Source organism: Empidonax traillii, unplaced genomic scaffold (genome assembly GCF_003031625.1).
Source record: "Empidonax traillii isolate 1590-97213 ecotype Southwest subspecies unplaced genomic scaffold, ASM303162v1 scaffold800:size294262, whole genome shotgun sequence".
Lineage (NCBI taxonomy): Eukaryota > Metazoa > Chordata > Aves > Passeriformes > Tyrannidae > Empidonax > Empidonax traillii.
The window spans coordinates 154,899-174,807 of NW_020955993.1; the positions used below are offsets into that span (position 1 = coordinate 154,899).

The 19,909-nt window shown below is 45.9% G+C and overlaps 2 protein-coding genes across 9 annotated transcripts in view; one reads left to right on the top strand and one right to left on the bottom strand.

Moving 5' to 3' along the window:
- Positions 1 to 253: 253 nt before the first annotated feature.
- Positions 254 to 5,400, bottom strand: DNAJA4 (DnaJ heat shock protein family (Hsp40) member A4). Its single transcript, XM_027901575.1, has 7 exons — positions 5,224 to 5,400; positions 3,514 to 3,694; positions 2,527 to 2,631; positions 1,537 to 1,764; positions 1,221 to 1,451; positions 627 to 727; positions 254 to 538 (listed from the first exon to the last, which is right to left on the bottom strand). Exons 1-7 carry the CDS (start codon positions 5,353 to 5,355, stop codon positions 320 to 322), a joined length of 1,197 nt encoding a protein of 398 aa, XP_027757376.1. The 5' UTR covers positions 5,356 to 5,400; the 3' UTR covers positions 254 to 319.
- Positions 5,401 to 5,633: 233 nt separating this feature from the next.
- ACSBG1 (acyl-CoA synthetase bubblegum family member 1) overlaps positions 5,634 to 19,909 on the top strand; it is a 32,884-nt gene continuing 18,608 nt past the window's right edge. For 2 of the 8 annotated variants that reach the window (XM_027901567.1, XM_027901571.1), the window contains exons 1-4: positions 5,683 to 5,768; positions 6,818 to 6,913; positions 7,080 to 7,226; positions 18,668 to 18,750. In XM_027901567.1, the coding sequence (XP_027757368.1) occupies positions 7,106 to 7,226; positions 18,668 to 18,750 (204 nt within the window). In that variant the 5' untranslated portion in view covers positions 5,683 to 5,768; positions 6,818 to 6,913; positions 7,080 to 7,105. Of the gene's footprint in view, positions 5,769 to 6,817; positions 6,914 to 7,079; positions 7,227 to 11,846; positions 12,190 to 18,667; positions 18,751 to 19,909 lie in introns of those variants that run through there. The other 6 variants (XM_027901568.1, XM_027901570.1, XM_027901569.1 and 3 more) reach the window with 6 other exon arrangements.

Consider the following 19,909-nt stretch of genomic DNA (forward strand, 5'->3'; position numbering starts at 1 on the left):
CTATCCATATTTGCCCAAGTCTTAGAAATAGCAGAGGTGAAAGAAATCGAGAACCTTCACAGCAAGGAAAAAATGTTGCCCAACTCAGCTGGCTCTCAGCTGTGTGACATCGGCTTCATATAGAAAGACTACGAGAAACACAATATAAATTAGTTACAAAAAAAGGTGATACCCACAGCGCAGCAACTCAATTTGCTGAACACAAAAAAAAAAAAGAAAAACAACAAAAAAAACCCCACAAGCAGTGGCTATCACAGCCATGCAGTTTTCATTGTGAAAATTTACATGGTAGGTGACGTCCCCTCCCTTCCACCTTGCTTTAAGATGTCTGGCATTGTACTCCCGTTCTGGGACCCTCCTCGTCCTCCTCGTACGCCTCTCCCGCGCTGTTCCGGTAGGTTTGCTCGTTGGGATCGAAATCCTCCAGGTCCACCTGATCCATGTCATCCGTGACCATCACATCTTCCCGGGAAGGCAGCAGAGCTTCCAGCAGAGGCAGCTTCTCCCTGGGGAGCCAGTGGTGCTCTGGGAACTGGACCTGCAAGTGGAGGGGGTTTTTAACGAGCTGTTACCACCCCCCCGGTGCAAAGACGAGCGTTGTGGCTACAGGTGAGGGTTTAACTTACCAGGAATTGTATGATTAGGCTGCCTTTGTCCATGGGGGATTTGTAGACGGGCATCCCTTCGTTGTAGATGCACTTTAGGTCACCGTGTTTGATCACCTCACCTGCAGGGAGGCACAGGAGTTGGGAGTGAGCTCGTGTGGGGTGACAGGCCCTGCTCGACCCCCCAGACCAGGGCAGCGATGTCACAGCCCCTCAGGGACAGCCCAAACAGTTCACAGCACTGGAAATACTAAAGCCAAGCCATTTGGGCAGTTTTCTCTCCTGTAGGAACAATCAGCTTTCCTGATGACTCAGCAGAATTTAAGATTCTCGCCTCTAATGTTTTCCTGGCTATTCACCAGCTGAGGCTGAGCTTTATTAAGCAGCATTTGACAGCCTGAGCTGTAACTCTGCATGTTTTAGAAGGAGTGACAAGAATGACAAAGAACCAACTAAATCAAATTATACTGCCTGGTGAAATTTGAATTTGTCACATCATCTGATTAGAAAAAAAAACCCAAACAAACAAAAGAATCTCCCCCAAAAACTCCAGTCCAGACACAACAAAGCAGTTGACACAGCTTACATCCAGAATTAGAACTCTTTAAGACCTACCTGGCCTAGATGTTATGACAAGAACTCTGTTATCCAGAGTCTCGATGGTCTTTTTGAAGCCACACAAAGCCTCGGAGAGTTGAATTCTCATTTTTGTGATCAAGTCGTGCCCTCGTCTCTGAAAGACACTGTGATCCTTCTGATCAAGCACAATTATAACATCCCCAGGCTCCAAATCGGGTTCCTGGTCCCCTTCTCCATGGAACACTATCTTCTGACCATCTTTCATACCTGGGGCAAGAGAAACTCGTTTACTCTCAGCAGAACTGACTGCAGGCTGAGATCAGAGACACAGCCCACATCCACAGCTCCTCACCTTTATCAACGTGCACTTCTATTATCTTCTTCTCTCTCACCACCTTGCAGCCGTTGCAGTTGTCACACCTGTCCTTGGGGTTGATTCTTTCCCCCTGGCCTTTGCACTCTGGACACACGGTCTGGATCTGCTGCACCATGCCAGGGCCAATCTGCTGCACTATGACTTGCATTCCTCTTCCTTTGCACACAGGACACTTTTCTACCGCCCCTCTCTTTCCACCATAACCTTGGACAAAAGAGTTGGGTTGGATCTCAGTGTCAGGGACAGTCAGGCTGGAACTCCCTGACTGCAACAAGCATCTTTAGGGTGACTTAAAAGAGCGGTTCAGTAATGAAATTTAGTTGCCATCACCAAACCTGCCCCACGAGCTGGAAGCTTCCCCCAGCAAAATGCTTGTACAGCTTATTGTATTAGCCTCTGCCCCACCTCCCAGGAAATCCTGGTTTCCAAGGAACTGCCAACACACCAAATTCCAGACCCAGACATTCCATTAATAACTGGAAAAGAATCTGCTAAATATTTAACAGAGTGCTAAGACACAAGACCTTATTAAGATTGACTCTGCCCCTCCTTTGAGGTAATTCTGGATACTTAGTAACTGTTCAGTGAGTTGCATAACACAAGCCAGGCTCCCACCCACAGCAATTAGAAAAGGTTTTACACAGCAGGCATTTACAGTCAAGCTCTGGATGAAGATCCTTTTCATTTAGAACCCCCTAACTATAACTCAGCAAGTTTTTAGTCTGCCATCAGAACAATCACTTTATGCCGCTGTGTTTGAGAGGCTTGTTCTTGGAGAAGCATCAGTAAGAACTAAATAACCTGGCAGGCTCTTAGGGAGGAGAGGGGAGAAGGGAAAGGAGAGGGGAAAGTAAGAAAACCTCCACATTTTACTCTCAGCCCCAGACAATTCCCACACATCAGAAAAAAAAAAAAATCCCTTGAAGTAAGAGGGGTTTGAAACCACTACTTGTTTGGGGTTTTTACCTTCACACTTTGCACAAATAACATTCTTTTGCAGTGCCAGTTTCCTTGTAATACCATTATATAAGTCTTCAAGGGAGACACCTAACTGGTGCACGACATTTTTGCCTTTAAAAGAAGCAAAAGGGAAAGGTTAATACTTGTTCAGCTGCTGGGAGGACCAATGTTCATGCACAGTCTCACTGAAGAAATGCAAACTCCATTCCAAACTCTGAACACAGCTCAGCCCCCTTAAAAGCATGTGCAGTTCCATCAGCTTCCACTAAGCTGCACCCGTTTATGTCCAAACATAAAAGTCGAGCTGTAATTAAGCAAAGCATCATTAAAGCCACCCTATCCCTGCCCCTACTGCTAATTTTATAAGCTGAACTGAAACAGCAAGAGGCAAGGACACTACCAGCTTCAGATCTCGGAATTTAGAAGTTGCTGTTAGGCCTACCTATGGATTTCCATTGCCACTTCATAGTATAATTTCAATGATTTTACAGCAAGTCGTTACTTGCTCCTTCGACAGGCATTGGGCATGGAAAAGACAAAGAATCGTGCTGTGCTTTTGGTAGCACAATATTTCTCCCAAATATTTTCGTGATATTTAACATTACTGATGTTTAAGTTGATGGTGTCCTTTGAAGCAAGTTGCCCAAAGCATATGAGCAAGTGAGGCACAAGATCTGGAGAAAGGTAACTTAAAACAGGTTTAATTCAACTGCTGACCTACTAATAACTCCCCCTCCCCTACAGACACCCCTTTAACAACAACCCAACAGCACTTAGCAGAAAGATTGCTACGGCTAAGTTATGTTATCTACTGTATTAGAAACTTAATGCTAGAGAAACTAGGAAAAAAAAAAAATCGTAGTTTACTTATTCTATTGTTGCAACAAGTCACACCCCCACTATGTGCACTTAGCAGAACAGCAGTACCATAGCACGGTGTTTGGTGCTGAAGTGCATGGTTAGAGTTTCTAGAACTTGTTTAGAACTGAGTACCTCTTCTCTCTCTATTCATTCGGCCTCCACCACCAAAGAACATGTCAAAGATGTCCATGGGTGAAGAGAAGCTGCCGCCACTCAGGCCTCCTTCTTTAATAGCCTGCTCCCCACCCTGGTCATAGAGGTCCCTTTTCTTTGGGTCCGACAGAACTTCATATGCCTGGGATATAAGTTTAAACTAAAAAGAAAAAAGAAGCTCTGAACAGCTATGACCAAGAGGAAAAGTAACCCTTTTCTCATATGCAACTCCACCTTCAGACCCGGCCCCTACAGCCCCCTCCTGCAGCCCTGCTGTGTTTCCAGCAGGAAACTCCTCGAAGGGTCCACTTTTGGGCAGGAAAACCCCCTCCCTTTTTCTCCCTCTCCCCCCTCCTCCCGTTTTTAAAGTGGGCTTAATTCGGAGTCACATCCAGCTCGCAGGCATACGCAGACTAAGCTTGGATGGCTGGGTAGTAGTAACCACCACAAATACAAATATAAAGCTCCACCAAACGCACTCAGAGGGACACGGGGCTGTCCCCAGTGTCCTGCAGGTGCCCAGCCTGGTGCCAGTCAGCCCTGAGCTCCCCAGGGATCCTCCAGGCCTGCTGAGCTGGTACATCCAGCTACAGCTCAACAGGGACTGATGTGACCACACACTGGGGCTGCTTACTCATCACAAACACGAGGGCTTAGATACAAATCAAAACACCCACTGTATCCACACAGCCAAGGATTTTTTTACTTTTTTTTTACTTTTTATAAAGAATTTCCTATTGCTAAGATTACCAACTGAATTTTTAACCATAATTTGCTATGACTGAACTGCTGCTTCCATTTAAAACTTGATTGGCTTATGACTGGGTAAAGTGGTGTAAGCAATAAAAGAAAAAAAAAAAAGGCATGCCAAGAATAAAAGCAGAAAAGGTTACCTTTGACTACTGTTTAACTTGAGTTCTGTAAATTAGTACACTAGGGACATAAATCTGAAGTTTCTATTCCTATGTTAAGGTATTATCAGACCAGCTTTTAGACAGACAATCCCATCCGGTTTCCCACAGTTCTCAGATGGTGGTGCCCATTTCCCCTCCCGGCCAACACGTGGAGCTGAAAGGGTCTGTGCTGAGAGCGTGGTTTTGTTGTGCACAGTCCACCCACGTGCAGCCCAGCGATCCCCCGGGGACGGTTATTACCTTGCACATCAGCATTAGCATCTTTCCCTGAGGAAAACCCCTCCTGTCCAGGGATACACCACTCCCCCCCCCAGCACGGCAGTGCTGGCAGCTGGACCCACCACCGGCCTGTGGAACAGCGCGGAGGCCGCTGGGGCTCTAAAAACCCTTCCAGCTTTGCCTCTTTTAACCCGCATCTCTGAGGCTGGTCCACTGCGACCACGGGGACACCGGGAGGAACCACGTCCAAAAAGAGGAATTCTCGCACCCCCCTCCGCCCCGCGTGGGCCTCGCGGGGCCTGCTAAGAAACATGGGAGCGGGGCGGCCTCCATGTAATGGTGCAGGGAGGGAAGGCAGGATTTAAACTACAACTGCGGGCCCGCTGGAGGGAACAACACCCGCTCTGGGGGGCGCAACCCCCTCTGCGGCCTAAGAGGCCCGGCCCGGCCCCGGCCCTGCCGGGAGCGGCCCCCTCAGGGCGGGCGGGCGGCCCAGGGGCCCAGGCCTGGCCCCGGCCCCAACCCCGACCCCCGGCCCAGCCCCGGCCCCGCGTACCCGCTCGCCCTCGCTGGGGTTCTTGTCGGGGTGGTACTTCAGCGCCAGCTTGCGGTAGGCGCGCTTGATCTCCTCGGAGGAGGCGTTGGGCTTCACCTGCAGGATGTCGTAGTACTCGGTCTCCTTCACCATGGTGGCTGGGGGTGCCTGCGGGAGGACGCGCCGCGTTATCCCCGAGTTACCCCCGGCTCACCCCGCCCGGCCCGGCCCGGCCCGGCGCCCCGCGGAGGCCGCTCGGGCTGCGCTCACCGCCGCGGCCGCGCTGCTCCCGGTGCTGATGCCGGTATTGTCCCCGGTACAGTTCCCGGTGGCGCTCCCGGCACTGATCCCGGTATTGTCCCCGGCACAGTTCCCGGTGGCGCTCCCGGTGCCCGCTCTGCGCTCCCGGCGCGGCCCCGCCCCCTCCGCGCCCTTTATACGGGCCCCGGCCGAATCTTCTGGAATGACGCCGCGCGTGACGTCACGGCTGGAACGGTCTGGAACGGCCGCGCGTGACGTCACCGGCGGCGCGCGCGCCGGGGCGGGGCCTCAGTGCCGGTCTGAGGGTGGGGCGGGGGCTCGGCGTTCAAATTGGGATTTTAGAGTAAGGGCCCGGAATGTCCTCCATCCCGCAGTCTGCACAGTTTGAGCTGGCAGGGGACGGCCTGGCCTTCCCACGGCACGGTTCACACACAAACCTGAGCAGGGGCAATGGAGCTGGCCCCTCAGGGTGAGCTGTAAACTGACGTCTGGGCTAAGGTGATAGTGCAGTCCTGTTCTTACTGCTTCTTTATACGTATTACATATATATATATGGTGAAAATCTGTATTTCGGTACGTATACATAGTGAAAATTTCAACACCGTAAATGTGTTAAACAGAGGCTTTAGATAGGCTTTTCACTGGGGTTAAAACGTGACTATGGAACTCGAAATATATTTTTAAAGCCCCATATTTTATGTTTGTATTTTAGAAACAGCCATTTCTGCCTAGGCCAGGAATCTTCCATCTGTGTCAGCTTTAGAGAGAGGTAAAAACCAAGAGGGCCTGGCCGGGGCTGAGGGGGCTCCTCCTGAGGGAGGGACGGGCTGGGGCAGCTCCCACAGCACCTGAGGGACCATTTTGTGGCAGCCGCCTCAGCTTTCCCTCCCTTCCCTGAGGGATCCATTGATTCCCATCAGGCAGTAAGAACTGCCCCGCGCTGGGCAGCGGGTGCTGGCTGGGTATCAGGCCTGGTTCTTTAACAGGTTGTGTTCCTGATGCCTTGTTCCTCAGGACTTTGGGGCCTTTTAAGTTAATTGGGCTGTGCCCCTGCTCTGTGTCTGGTTGTTACTCACCCTTTCCTCAAGCCGGCTGGCAAGCTGGGGTAGTTTTCTTCTTTCTCCAGGCAACCACAGGTCCCCAGTTAATTATTTACTGCTCAGGGAAAAGGAGGTAACTGGTGCTGGTGTGGGACCTGAGCAAAAGCACATTTTTGTAGAAGATGGCAGCGTAATGCCCAAAAATCTCAAGTGAAAAATACAGAAGAGCTGTACGAACTGAGAACAGATTTTGTTTAAACTCGAGATGAGTAGAAATGCTTACAAGCCACTTTTTTTTTTTATTATTATTCCAGGAAACGGCTCTTCATTCCTGGGAACGGTTTTTTAAAGCCAGAGCATCTCCCCAGGTTCTGATAACCCAAAGTCTGCAGTTTCCCTGCCCAGCACAGGTTAGGAGTCAGGGAGGACTGGGAAGCAGAGCCCTCCTCTGTTGTCCAACAGTGGGAAATGGAGCAAAAGAAAACAGGGGGAAAAAAGCAACGTGGGGTCCGGATGAAAATTTGCCGTCATTTAAAACTCTGGTGCCGTGATAATGAACTTCCCACTGTATTTCAGGTAAGTGCTGTTAGAAGATTGAATTAATGCAACCTGCTTGTATTAAACATGTGAATGTACTGAAGAAGGGGAAACTAATTACAGGAAAACAACCCAAAATGTCAGTGAAAGGAACAGTTCAAAACCACGAGAAAGAGATCAGTTTTGGTCACTGTTATTTTCTCCAAGCATAAATATCAGCAGCTGAACATGTAAATCTGTGTTTTGCAATTGTGAAATTACAGTGCCGAGTCAATAGAGAAATTATTTTCTAAAATAACTGTGGTAGGTTACTCTGGGTGAGAACTATACATCCCTTTTTTAAGGGAAAAAGAAGGTTTGTTTATTCTAGTAATGGTCTTCATCGTAAATTCACCATAATCCTGTAGTCCTGAACATAATATTTCTGTTTAAGAAGAAATGATAGCTCTGTTAATAGCTTTGAGGTAGCTGAATGCTTCAGCAGATGAGAAGCTTTCAAAGCACATATTGAATTTTAGAGCTCAATTTATAATATGTTATAAAAAGACAGCATATAATTTCTGTGAGTAGAAATCCTTGCGTGGGCGTGCGTAGATATTGGTAAATAGGATAAGAACTCAGACTGGTGGGTGGTTTCTTGCTGTTAATGCTCGTTACTCGTAGTAACAGCCAAAAACTTGGCTGGTGTGGATCTTTGCTTAAGGGCACTGAGAGCCTCCTGCTTGGTTTGCTTTCCATTTTATGAGAGACAGCTATCAGGTTACATTGTCTTTAAAATCCAGTATTTGTTTCCTCCATCTTCGGTTCCAGTTGATGCAACTCTTATTTATTCAAAGAATAAGTTCAAAGGTGTCTGCACCCAAATCTGCTTCTGTTGCTGCACACTTTGCCTCCTTAAGTCTGTGGCTGTTAACTTACTTTTGTGGGTTGCTTACCCACGTCTCAGATGAGCAGCTGATTTCTTTTTCCCTTTCTTTCCCTCCTGCCACGTGTGACGTGAATCCCCTTGTCACTTGTTACTTGCCCAGTGCCAGATTTGTGTGCAGGTGTTAAGCAGGAGAAGAAGCAGAGAATTCCTGTTCCCTGCAAGGAGGCAGGAGTGGGCTGGGAAAGGGGAATAATAGGGATTATTCCTTTAATCCCTGCTATGCCAAACACTCCTAAAATCTGCTTGTTTGCACCCCTTGTCCTTTATCTGGCCATATTCCCATTTCTCCTTATTGCTGAAAGCAGCATCCTGGAGACACAGGTAAGAGGGACAATCTGCTGAATTGCAGCTTCTTCCAGCACCCCTTGATTTTTGTAAAGAAGTGCCAAGAATAACTTTTATTACAAACACCTGAAAAAAAAACCCCAAAAAACAGAAATCTGAGGGCTGGAAAGTTGGGTCTGTTTTCAGTCACACTGAATTTGCATAAAGAGCTGCAGCAGTTCCTCAGGAAGGTGAAATTAGAACCACACCAGACTTTCCTTAGCGTTGAGCCGGATTCTTTCAAGCATCCCAGCCTGAACAGGCATCACAATTTCTACAAAGCTGTCGGGAAAACACTCTTCGAATAATATTTTTAACCTATCTTGTTTAGTCTTATTAAAAATATATACTTTAAAAAGTCAAGTGTAACAGTTCCATGCCACGGCCCTTTAGCAGTACTGGACCCACAATTAATATCTGAAAGGGATGGTTTACACAGAAATTTCTTAGGAAGGTCATTTTGCTGTAGACAGAGAGTAAAAGATCTGTATCTGCAATAAAATGTAAATGATGGCATTTGTTTTGAGCTACTTCAGGGCAGTGTTAAGTGAGTGAGTACCATCTGTAGAGGATTTTTCTGAGGCTGAAAGAGTAAGAAAGATCTGTTTTCATAATACAGTTTTTTTTTTTTTGGTCAGGGGTTGGGCATCTCTAAGTGGTTTGGGCCTGTAGAAAATCTGACTGCAAACAGACCAGGATAAAAGAACACCTCTAGGTAAATGAGAAAATGCAGCTGCTCACTTTGAGTCTAAAGCAATCTTTTCCCCAGGAAAAAAAGGAAGTAACAAAATGGTTTCTGGATGTGCCTGCCCTCAGACCAGCTGTTTTGACCGTGCAGGATGTTCTTTTCCTCTGCATTTTTGTGGAACAATTCCCTAGGAAGCAGAATACCTTGTCCAGGAAAGCAAAAGGAAAATCCTGTTGCTGGGGTGTGGTCAGTGGGAGAAAACATTTTCACAGCGTGGAAATTTGGGGAAATATTAATGCATTCAGCTGGCTGTGCTTGTGGGTAGCCAAGGGTTTTGTGGGATAAACTGCTCCACCTGAGGAAGGTGCACAAGGCAGTCTGGTCTGTGGATGCTGATTTGAGTATGGATAAATACCCTATAATTTACAAGTGCAGGCAGACTCAGGTAGGGGTCAAAATCCTCCTTTTTCTAATCTGAATTAGAGATTAATTAGTATAAGGAACATACGTGAGTTTAAAGAGATGTTGCTTGCCTGGAGCTTTTCATCATGGACTCTGCCCTCAGCATCATGTCCTGGGCCCAAGGCAGTGTAAATTGCTTGATCTTTAAGGTTGGTGTTGAGACTCACTTGTTAAGTAAGATTTAAATGGAGGCTTTGCCCCAGTGATGTTTGAAGATTGTTTAGATTTAGAGGTTTACATAAACCCTGAGACCTGCTCTCATTTAACAGGAACTGTGGAGTTAATTTTGTTTTTATTTTAGCTAAAATGTTTTAGGGGGAAAGTTAAATCCCTAATTTGATGAGAAACTGGGAAAAAGAAAGCTCTATGAATGCATTGTGTGTGAAAGCTGTAAATAATCCCAGTAAATGCAGTTAAGAGCCTTTGAGGAACGTAGCAGGCTGCAATTAGTAGCAAGTTGAAAAGCTGCCAGGCACTGAGGGAACTGATTGAAAATAATGGGAAAAAAAATTATTAGAAGTGGGGCCATTTTGTAAAGAAATGTAACAAAGCCTCTGAAATAGGAAAGGTAAAGGTTATGTAGATGTTTGGCTGGTGGTTGTTGTGGGGTGAGGGGTTTGGTTCTTTAGATTCAGAAGACTGGAATAACAACTGGAATAACTACCAGTTTAATCTCATGATATCTTGTTTGTACCAGAAAGCATTGTTTGATACTAAGATATTACACGATATTTACAAACAAGATATCGGTCTTGCCTCCCGGGTGAATGGCTGGGGGAGCGCAGAGCTCGGGTGGTGTTTTTGTGAATTAAACCTGAGACATCCCGTCCCAGCCAGGCTCCACCCACGCGGGGGCTGAGCTCGCCGACGACGCGGCTTTGTTTGTGCTCTCCGGTGTTTCTGGTCGGGATCGTGTGGCAGTTTGTGGTGACAGCGTCTTCAACTCGGAGGTATCAGCTGCAAATCTGTGAGAGAGACCGACAGTAATTACAGAGCAGAGGATGTGAACAGTGTGGGAACCCTTCTGATCCTTCCCAGCTTCCTGTGCCTGTCAGTGCCCAGAAATCTCAACCTGTGGCTGCAAAAAACAGCCCAGCCCCAAAATTCAGTCTCGTGCAGGTAGGTCTGGGCAAAAAAGGAAGAGGATCGTGGCATCGTGGAAAAATCACTGCGGATGATTCCTTAAGCCTTTCCTGCTGAATTCTACCCAGGTTGGCAGCACCATTTTGTTAGGATTGATCTCTCGAAACTTGAAGGGTGGCCAGAAATGAAGCAGAACGGGCAGATTTTGTGTAGAACTGTTTCTTACAGCTTGAGCCCGTTGTTCGAGTGACGGGGGCATTTGGAGCTGCCAACTGCAGGAGCCCCACAGTCTGTCCCAGCCCTGAGTGTTCTGTTACAGCCACATGATGCAGAGTCCAAAAGCAATTTTCTCCCCCCAGTAAATCCCCCCCTGCTTCACCACCTGCCAGCCCTGCAACCGCCCTTCTGGTGGGGGAAGTGATTTGTCATTGAGGAATCCTTGGTTGTATCAAAATACTAACAGTGAGTTCAAGGAATATTATAGGAAAATCAAGATAAAACAAAAAAATCCTTTCTAAACCCAGTGTGTTATAGAAAACACGTATATTTGAGGTTTTCTGATGATTTGCTGAAAGTACAAGCTCTATCCATGAGACCAGCCGCCCACTCAACACCCAACATGCAACCCAAGCAAGGTTGTCTAATTGGATTCCTTCATACAACATGTAAAACATTTTAGATTATCAGAAGAATGAAAAAATTGGTTTTCTTGAAGCAGTTTTCTTAGCCACCCCTGATCACTGTGGCTGTGTTTGTGCTGTAAATTAAACATTCCAGGAGATGTTCTCTGGCTCTGAGGGCTGTGGCACAGCGTGGCTCACATCCCTCTTGCTCTCCACACCTGTCCCCATCTCCAGTGACAGCCCCTGGCTCAGGGAAATTCCACTTCACCCACCCCAGACCATCCCAGGGAATCCTGGTGAGTGGCCGAGCCATTCCCTGCGTCTTGTTCTGTTGACTGGGACAGATAAGTAGCTGAATCAGACTTTCTGACATCCTGGGCAGTGATTTGTTCAGTCGTGTAGAAAATTCCACACTGCAGGACAAGCCCGGCTTGGGGAAGCCGAGGAAGTGCTGGGGTAGTTGTGATGCTGGAGGAGGGGCTTGGCTGTTGCAGTGCTGGGCTCTTCATAGGTATAATCGACTTGAAGGCATTTCCTGATGTCATTAATCTGCATTTTCTTTACGAAAATAGCTTCCTCCCTCGAAAGTGGAGTTAATAAATTTAGAATGGCTTCAACTTCTGCGAACGAAGTCGTTGGGAATCTTGGCAAAAGGAAGGATTTGCATCTTAGAGCGCTGTAGACTCATTAAAATTCTTCTCATGGGTAATTAAAAAAAAACTGAATTAAAAAGGAAAGTCTAACAGTAAGCAGCTCACAGGCACTGAGGACATTTCAAGCATGTTAAAATCAGAAAGAACCAGCTTTTGTGGCAGCAGTCTCCTCCTCTTGGATTACGTGGTGGGTTTTTTAACAAACAGCCACTTGCTGGTGGTTTCTTCACTTGTCCAAGTAGTTTATTTCTGCCTGACCCACACAGTCCTCTGGCACATTTGTGCCTGGCCTGGGAGGGTTCGTCAGGATGCTGAACAGTGGAGGGACTCTCGGCGAGCAGCCACGGGAGGAAAATGCAGGGAACCTTCTGGGGAGCCGTGAAAATGGGTAAAGTAGCTCCAGACTGATTTTAACAAACTCACCTACCAGTTTTTCCCAAGTTTGCCTTGTCCTACAGCCAGAATGGTGTCTCTGGTGCAGAGAAGAAGGTGCATCTTTTGAGGAAATTGTTAGTTAAAGGCCTAAATGGGTTTATTCTCCTCTGCCAACTTGTGCTGTGACGTTCAACCCAACAGCATCTTTCGGTCTGGGCTGTGTTGCTCGTGTCCTTTGGGCATGGATCTGCTGGATGGTGTTTATTTTGCAGCACAGAGGCTCTTGAACCACCTGTCCAGCACTTCTGACAGGTGTGTTCAGCTCCTGGGGCTCAGCTGGGGGGAAGAGAAGCTGAAAATGCTGGTCAACTTGTAAACTCTTAAGATTCAGAGTATCCAGTGGTCAATGAGGTGAGATTACAGGCACTCTCCAACACCAGAGAGCAGCCAGTCCAGGGGGTGGGGAATAAAAAGCTGACAGTCCATCTCCTGTGCCATCCCTGCATTGTCTCTGGGGGTAAGAGTGGCACTGAGCACTCTGCAAGGTCAGTGCTGGTTGCTCTGCACGTCTTACAATGCACATAATCTACCTGGAATGGACTTTAAACATTCCTGTTGCTGTTGCTCTGGGATGGTGTCTCCTGTTAGAGAAAGCTGCCCATCTCTAGAGTTTCTGGAAATTCTTACTTTTGAAAATAGAACAAGACATCTCCCCCGGGAAATATTTTAGCTTCTGAACTGTTGGAAGTTCATCAGGATTGCCAGGTCTTAGTCTTCTGTTAAGTTAAATGTAACTTCACATTTATTTAGGTAACAACTTGCACGTTATGCCTCTTGTTGGAAGATTTGCTTGGCCCTTTCAGGGAAAGGATTGTTGGGATGATTTCTGCGATAATGAGGTTTCTTCTGTTCTGGGCTTTGTAAGAGAATCATATGGGGCAATCCAAAGATTGAAGGTTTTCAGAACAGGAAGAAGTTAAGGAATCTTTGAAAATTGTTGCATGTGTTGATGTTGCCTCTGGAATCTTAATGCAGTTGATACTGGAATTGTCATTTTCTGTTTAATCTGTCCAAAGATCATAAAGCACTATTTGACTTGTGATCAGTGTAGGCATATGTACCCTCTTCCTCAGGGAAGTTAGGATTTTGCTAAATCAGTAATAATGCCTCTATTTTAGTCCACACAGGCTAGAGGAGAATTCAAAAATATACATTGGTTTGCATTCACTGCAAACAGGAAATTTAAGCTTCCTGTGTTAGAAAGATGGTTAGCATTTGGTTTGTTTTTGAATTTCTAGTGAAGGAATATCACAGACACTAGAACTCCAAATACTTGTGGTGTATTCCAAGCCCTTGGCATCAAACTTCTGTGTCATTTTCTGGAAGGAGTCAGGGCAGGTTGTCCTGGTAAATAGTGTTGTTCACCTGCTGTGGTTTGAAGTGGGGTAGCAAACTCAGATACCTTTTCTTGTGTGCTGGAAGGAGGATTCCAGGTAGAAAAGACTAAACAGAGAGAATAAAATCCCAGCAAACTGGAAAGAGTTTAAAAAAAAAAGACCTTTTATGAGGCTGAAACAGAACCGGTGTGACCTAAAAAAGGAGGAAGAGGCGAAATAAGGAGCTCTGTGACCTCACTCTGTGCTGCACTCCCTGCAAACAGCCAGGCAGAGGCAGCTACTGCAAGATTTGTGCTCCAGGTCTGGCTTTTTGCTGTGCATGGGGAGAACAGAGCCAGAAAATCCGGCCCAAGGTCAGGGGAGGGTTGTGCTACGCTCCCAACTGCTGAATGGAGCCTTTTTTTTGGGGGGGGAGAAGAAAAAAGCCTGGCTTTATTGTTCTTTTCTTCCTATTCAGCCACAGAGTTCCCAGCTCTCCGTAAAAACTGGTCTGTCACCAAAATAACTGACCTGCTTTTGGAGGATATTTCTTCTTAACAAGGGGGAAAAAGAGAGAGAGAAAAAAAAATTAGTGCTATTTTTTGCAAGTAAGGATGTTCTCCTAGAAGGTGTGTTAGACAGTAAAACAGGTCTCAGCTGCTAACTTTCTCTCTTGCTGTTTTGTTCTTTATTAAGCCTTTGTTTTGCTTTTAAATGCACCTTTGGGACAGAAGAAGTTGAGTGATTTGAGGAAGATTGGCTTCTTGTGCACTGGGCAAAGCAAAGTGGGGGTGGGATCAGCTGAGCCCTTTTGCGGGAGCAGGAACGGATCTGGGGCTGGGCTGATCCCTGGCCCCCTTTTGAAGTCTCACAAGGGCATGAGAACCAATTAGCAGCTAAATCTGACCTGTTCTTCGAGGGCAAAGGGAAAATTTAAATAGAATTCATGAAGAGTGTGTTATAATATTGCCCTGATTTGAATAGAGGAGTCATTAGTAAATAAGGTAACCAGCAATGTCCTTCTGTCCACCTCCTGGGACTCTTTTCTTTATTTCTTCTGATGGGAAGAATTGAAATGTCACGGAAATTGAGGGTTTAGAGATCTACTGCTGTGTGTCATTACTGTGGGGTAATGCTGTAAAAAAAAATGAGGAATGTCCTGGGTAACAACTGACAGCTCCTCAGAGGCTGGAGCTGCAGGATTTGCTGCTTGGCCATTTCTGGGCTGGTCCCAGATTGCAGCTGAGCTGTCAGAGCTGCAGTTGATCCCAGCCACAGTGACTTTACTGCCTTTGTCTGGAGCTCTAGGACAGATCTGTGGGTCTAAATTGATTGTCTTGGGCTCACTGCTCCAATCTTTTCCCAGAACTCTGTTTTCAAATATTGGATTTGGCTCTTGCAGGGTGCAGGGGGAATGGGGAAAGGGTTTCTCAGGAACGGGATCCAGATGAAGATATTTGGGTTCTGAAGTCTCAAGGCAAAGTGCCAGAATCATTCCAGTTTTCAGGTGATTTAAGCCCTTGCTTTTTGCTGCCAGAAGAGTTGTCGGGTGAATACCTAATGATTCCATCTCGAATTCAAACGCCACAATGAGCTGTTGAAAATGTCCAACACCCAATGAAAAGTTCTTAAGAATGTGCAGCTGCAGAGCCAAAATACTCCTCAAAGCAGCTCTGGTGCAGAGTTAAGGCCGGTGGAATGTGAGGAGCTGGGTTGTCCTGGGGAACATGGAAAAAAAGCTGTGAGGGGGTGGGAGTTTCTCAGTGTTGGAACAGAAATAACTATTTAGGACACGTGTCACTCAAAGATAGACACTTGAGTGGGAGAAGGATGTTTTATCCTCCACTTTATTGGGGATTACTTCAATAATCCCCAAATTCATTGACAAACCACCAGACTTTTTGAGGAGGAACTCCCCAAGTCATCCTCAGGAGAAGCAAGCAGTGAAAGACTTAAACCAAATTTAGGGAAAATATCTGTTTTGGGAAAATGAGTGTTTTCCCATTCAGCCTAGTTTTATGTTTCTTAAATCAGAGTTATAGTTAGGAAAGCCAGTTCAACCAAAGTGTTTGAGGAAGGAAGTCCTTGTGCAAATGGGGCAAGGCAAGCAGGGAATGCAGAATCTTCAGCATTTCTCATCCATTAAACCATTAAAAATAGCTAATTAACAGAAATCTTGTCGGTAAGTGGTGAGCTGACACGTGTGGTACAACGGGATCCAGGAGCGAGCTGAGTGATGGGAGAAACCTCTGCCTAAAAAACACCAAAGGAGGGAGGAGGAGAGGGGATCCTCACCCTGAATCCAGCAGCAGAGGTCTGGGAGCTGGGAACGTGGCTTCTGGGTGAATGCTTAGAACCGCTGACTGGTTTAATTGCCAAAAAAACGTCGGTTTAAGGCTTTGTGAGCGCTGTGAATGTGATTTCCAGGCTTAAAAGCGCTTTGACTTGCTTTATGTGTGTAAGGAAATCTGGTGAAATCTAAAGGAGTACCTTTACCTGGATAATATATTAACAATTTACATGTATAGGAATACAAGCAGAAGATGAGATGTATTTTATTTGCCACCACATATAGTCTGTTTAATGACTGCTGCAAAAGAGGGTTCGTATTCTCTTGGTGCAGTTGATGATGTTAGAAATCACCCTGCAGAATTAAGGCCAAAATGTGTCATTCCCTAGAACCTAAAGTTTGAAATTTGGGAGAAAATATTGTAACCCAGTTCTACAGGACAACCAGTGTGTCCTGTAAGGCTCATTTAAGTGAGAATTTCTGTAAAACATTTTCTCCATAGGAATCTTTGGCTTGTTATCTCATTAAAGACCGAGTTCATAGATTCTCTTCTTTTTTATTGTTAGTATTTTCACAAAATTTTGCTATCAGGAAAGAATTCAGATGACAGCAAATATCTGACTGGTTTTGACCTGGAGAATGAGTCATAAGCAGAAATTCTAATTACCAGAGGAGGAAACACAGAGCTTGTGGAAGGAAAAGCCTAATTCCAAATTCCCTTAAAACAAAACACACACAAAAAAAAACCCCACTATGGCAATTAGTGTCAGAGTGAGTAGTGCCATTAATCACTCAGCATCATTATGGTGACAGAACAAACAGCTTTTCCAGAGGGTGATTTGCACCAGAGCATTTTGTGACGAGCTGTTACAGTCACGGGAACTCTGAAGGAGAGGAACCTTTCCCTTAGTTATTCCAATGGATGGAATTTTCAGGTTCTTGCTTTCCAGCTTGGCCTGGTTGTTTGGGAACAGTTTCCATGGGAAGCATCGCCCAGCTGACACAGGATGGTGGTGGGAGCTGCAGGTGGGTTGTGCTGGGCCCCAAACCCCTGGAGAATCCAGGCAGCCTGAGGATTCTGTGCCTCTGTCTCAGTGAAGGGAGCCTGGAAATCAAATCCCAAATGACATCAGGAAGTGCTGTCGTTGACAATCCACCCCTGCTAATGGAGCTCTCCAGAAATAAGCTTTGTTTGGTTCTAGCTGGTCAAGGTTTTGTAACGTGCCATCAGTTTGTTCTGATTGACTCGTTCGAGCGACCTCAGCTGTGAAATCCTCTCTCTGTGTGTGATCTGTGCAGGTTTTCCTGGGTTATCTTTGGAATTGTAAACTTCCAGCAGAGAAATCAGACGTGCAAAATCCACCTCGAAACCGGTAGCTGGATTTTGGAAAACGCTGGCCCTGCACTGATAACACTGAATAATTCATGCAGAACCTCGATCTTAATAAAATATTTAGGAGCCCAAGGCCAGATTTACAAAACATTCCAGCTTTGCTGAGGCACCTCAGCCTCGAGCTGGTCACTTATTTCTCTATAAATATGAAAATAATATCAACTGAACCAGAAGCCTGTAACAGCTGAGACTAAAGCAAACAAAAGAGGTTTTAATCTGGGAAAAGTCACTGCTGATGTTTATTAAATTTGGAGGAGCCTCAGAGGAGGCTCTTTTGATTGATGACTACAGAGCTGTTTTCTTCTGAAGGCTTTTTTTTGCTGTTTGTTTTCCTCAAAAGTAGTGGTCTGCTCTCTTGAGACTAAGGCTTTGTTTGGTTTGTTTTGTGAGATAATAAAAGTTTTCAAAGCGTTATTATTAGAATTTATTTAAAGGAAAAGATACCGCTGGATTTCTAAACATCAAATGTGGGGGTTTTTTTTAAATAGGAAAAAAAAAATCTAAGAACTATGAAGGGTTTTGAGATGGCAGATGAAACACACGTTTTTAAGTAATTTCAGATGTTTTGTTTTGGTTTTATTCCCAAAAATCTCTTCCTGGTCTGTCATTCTCTCCTTGCAGTGCCAGTTGATGAAGTCTCCATTTCTCCCCCGTGTCAGACACGGCCTTACCTTTCAAAACCCTTCTAGATTTAAATTCCTCAGGCTCTCAGCAACATCCACCCTCCCCCAGCCAGTGCCTATTTCCAGAGCCCTTTTTTGCTTCTCCGACCAGCCCTGTGATGTTCTGTCCCTGTTAATTGTGCCTGTTAACGAGAGAGGAAAGATCCTGGCAGGAGAGATTCCTGATGACTCCTCCCTTTCCTTCTGTGACCTGACACCCGGGAATCTGGGGAGGAGGAGGAGGAAGGGAGGAAATCACCTGGGATTGTCACTTCTGAGGGGTGAAGGATGACAGAGTCTCCTGAATTATTGTACAAAGGGACCAGGCGTGGTTAAGGCATTTTAAAATCATTATTTCATTTCACAAGTATGGGTGTTAATAGGAGATAGGAAATAGTGTCTGAGGTGGGGTTTGGTCCTGCTGTTTGTACCTGACACTGCTGGGTAAAAAATGGCATCATTTCAACTTTCTCCTCCTACATTTTGAGTTGTTGATTTATTTTACAGTGTGCAGGGGAAGGACTTTCTGAGCTTCACTCAGGACTCTTCTGTTGAGAGGAATGAAGGGAATCCCGACGTGTCCTTGAAATGGAATGAGCTCAATTAAAGAAATCTTTATGCTGCTATTTATGAATAATCTGCAGTTATTTGTGAACTGTATTGTATTTCAAAGTGCTTGGAAGTTGAGTTTTTCTTTCCACCTCAGAACATGGTGTTGATTGTATTGGATCCCTCCTGGATAACTTGTTAATGGTTCTATTTTCTTTCAGAAGCTTTGCAGAGGCACGGAATGTCTGCAGGGATTCACTGCCCCACTTGGAGGAGGCCCAGGATGAAGGCACAGAGCCAGCAGGTGAGCCTGGCAAAGGTGATCCGTGGAAATTTGAGCTCTTTTTGGAATTTTTTTTATATTTCGGTGGAATTTGTATGGCTATTCTAGCAGGTTGTGACTGAGAATTTTTCAGGGCTGGCATAAAGAGAGGAAAACTAAAAATAAACCCTGAAGTGAGTCAGGAGCTGCAAATCTGACTGCATTCAACAGTTTCGCCCAGTTTTTGCCTGTATTTGAGGCAGTGACCAGATAAGAGCGAAAAACAGACTGTTCCCATTTTAAATCACCCAAACTGTGTTACCTTTGGCATCACCAGCTGTCACCTGGGGAGGATGAAAGGAGGTTTGTGGGCAGAACTTTGCTGTCCCTGTTGCCTTGGTGAGGCTGCTGCTGGTACCCAAATGTGCTCATTTCAACAGAATATTTGTTCTTCGAGGCAGGTGGAGCAATGACTGCGTAGCTATAAAATCTGTGTAGGAATCTCCCAGGCAGACATTATACACCTGTATAAATGTATGGCTGTATCTTTATTTTTTAAAAGGCACAGTAGGTTCTTTCCCAAAATTGAACTACCAGCTCTATGCTTTTTGTTCTTCCAGCAAGCAGGAAAGAAGTTTGGATGGATAAAGGTGATAACTGACTTCTGGTGTGCAGTTTTCAGGGTCTTTCAGTGCACTATTTGAGGCACACATTTTATATTTAGATCATCACCCAGCCTGTGCTTCTGCACAGAATTTGTGCACTCAGGAAGGCTCTGACCTATTTTTCTAAGAATTTATCTGGGGCTCTGGTTGCTGCTGTCAGACACCCACCCTGCCTCCCTCCCAAAATGCTGGCTGCAGTTTACAGGAACCTGCTGGGCTGGGAACCCCTGCTGAGGAAGGAATGCTCGTGCCATGCTCCCACTCTTGCACAGCAGTGAGGGGAGAAGCCCTTCCAGCTCTTCCCTCGCAATTTCAGTGGCTCTACATTGCATGGAAAGAGGAAAAAAAAGGAGATTCTGATGTTTTCTGGTTGAGCAGAACTGCCCTTCTCTCGCTTTATAATTGACACGTTCTGCGACCTCAGGACTAAATTTGCTCAGTGAGGACCGCAGATTGTTCTGGAATTTTTTCCCCATTCCTTTCCACCGACGTCTAGAAGCTCATTCCTGTGGAAGCAGGCCGGATTTAGGGCTTTC

Coding starts and splice junctions, on each gene's coding strand:
- DNAJA4 (XM_027901575.1), bottom strand. CDS start 5,355: ATGGTGAAGGAGACCGAGTACTACGACATCCTGCAGGTGAAGCCCAAC. Junction 3,695..5,223: donor ACCCCAGCGAGGGCGAGCGG/GTACGCGGGGCC, acceptor TTTTCTTTTTAG/TTTAAACTTATATCCCAGGC. Junction 1,452..1,536: donor AGAAGTGCACGTTGATAAAG/GTGAGGAGCTGT, acceptor CTCTTGCCCCAG/GTATGAAAGATGGTCAGAAG.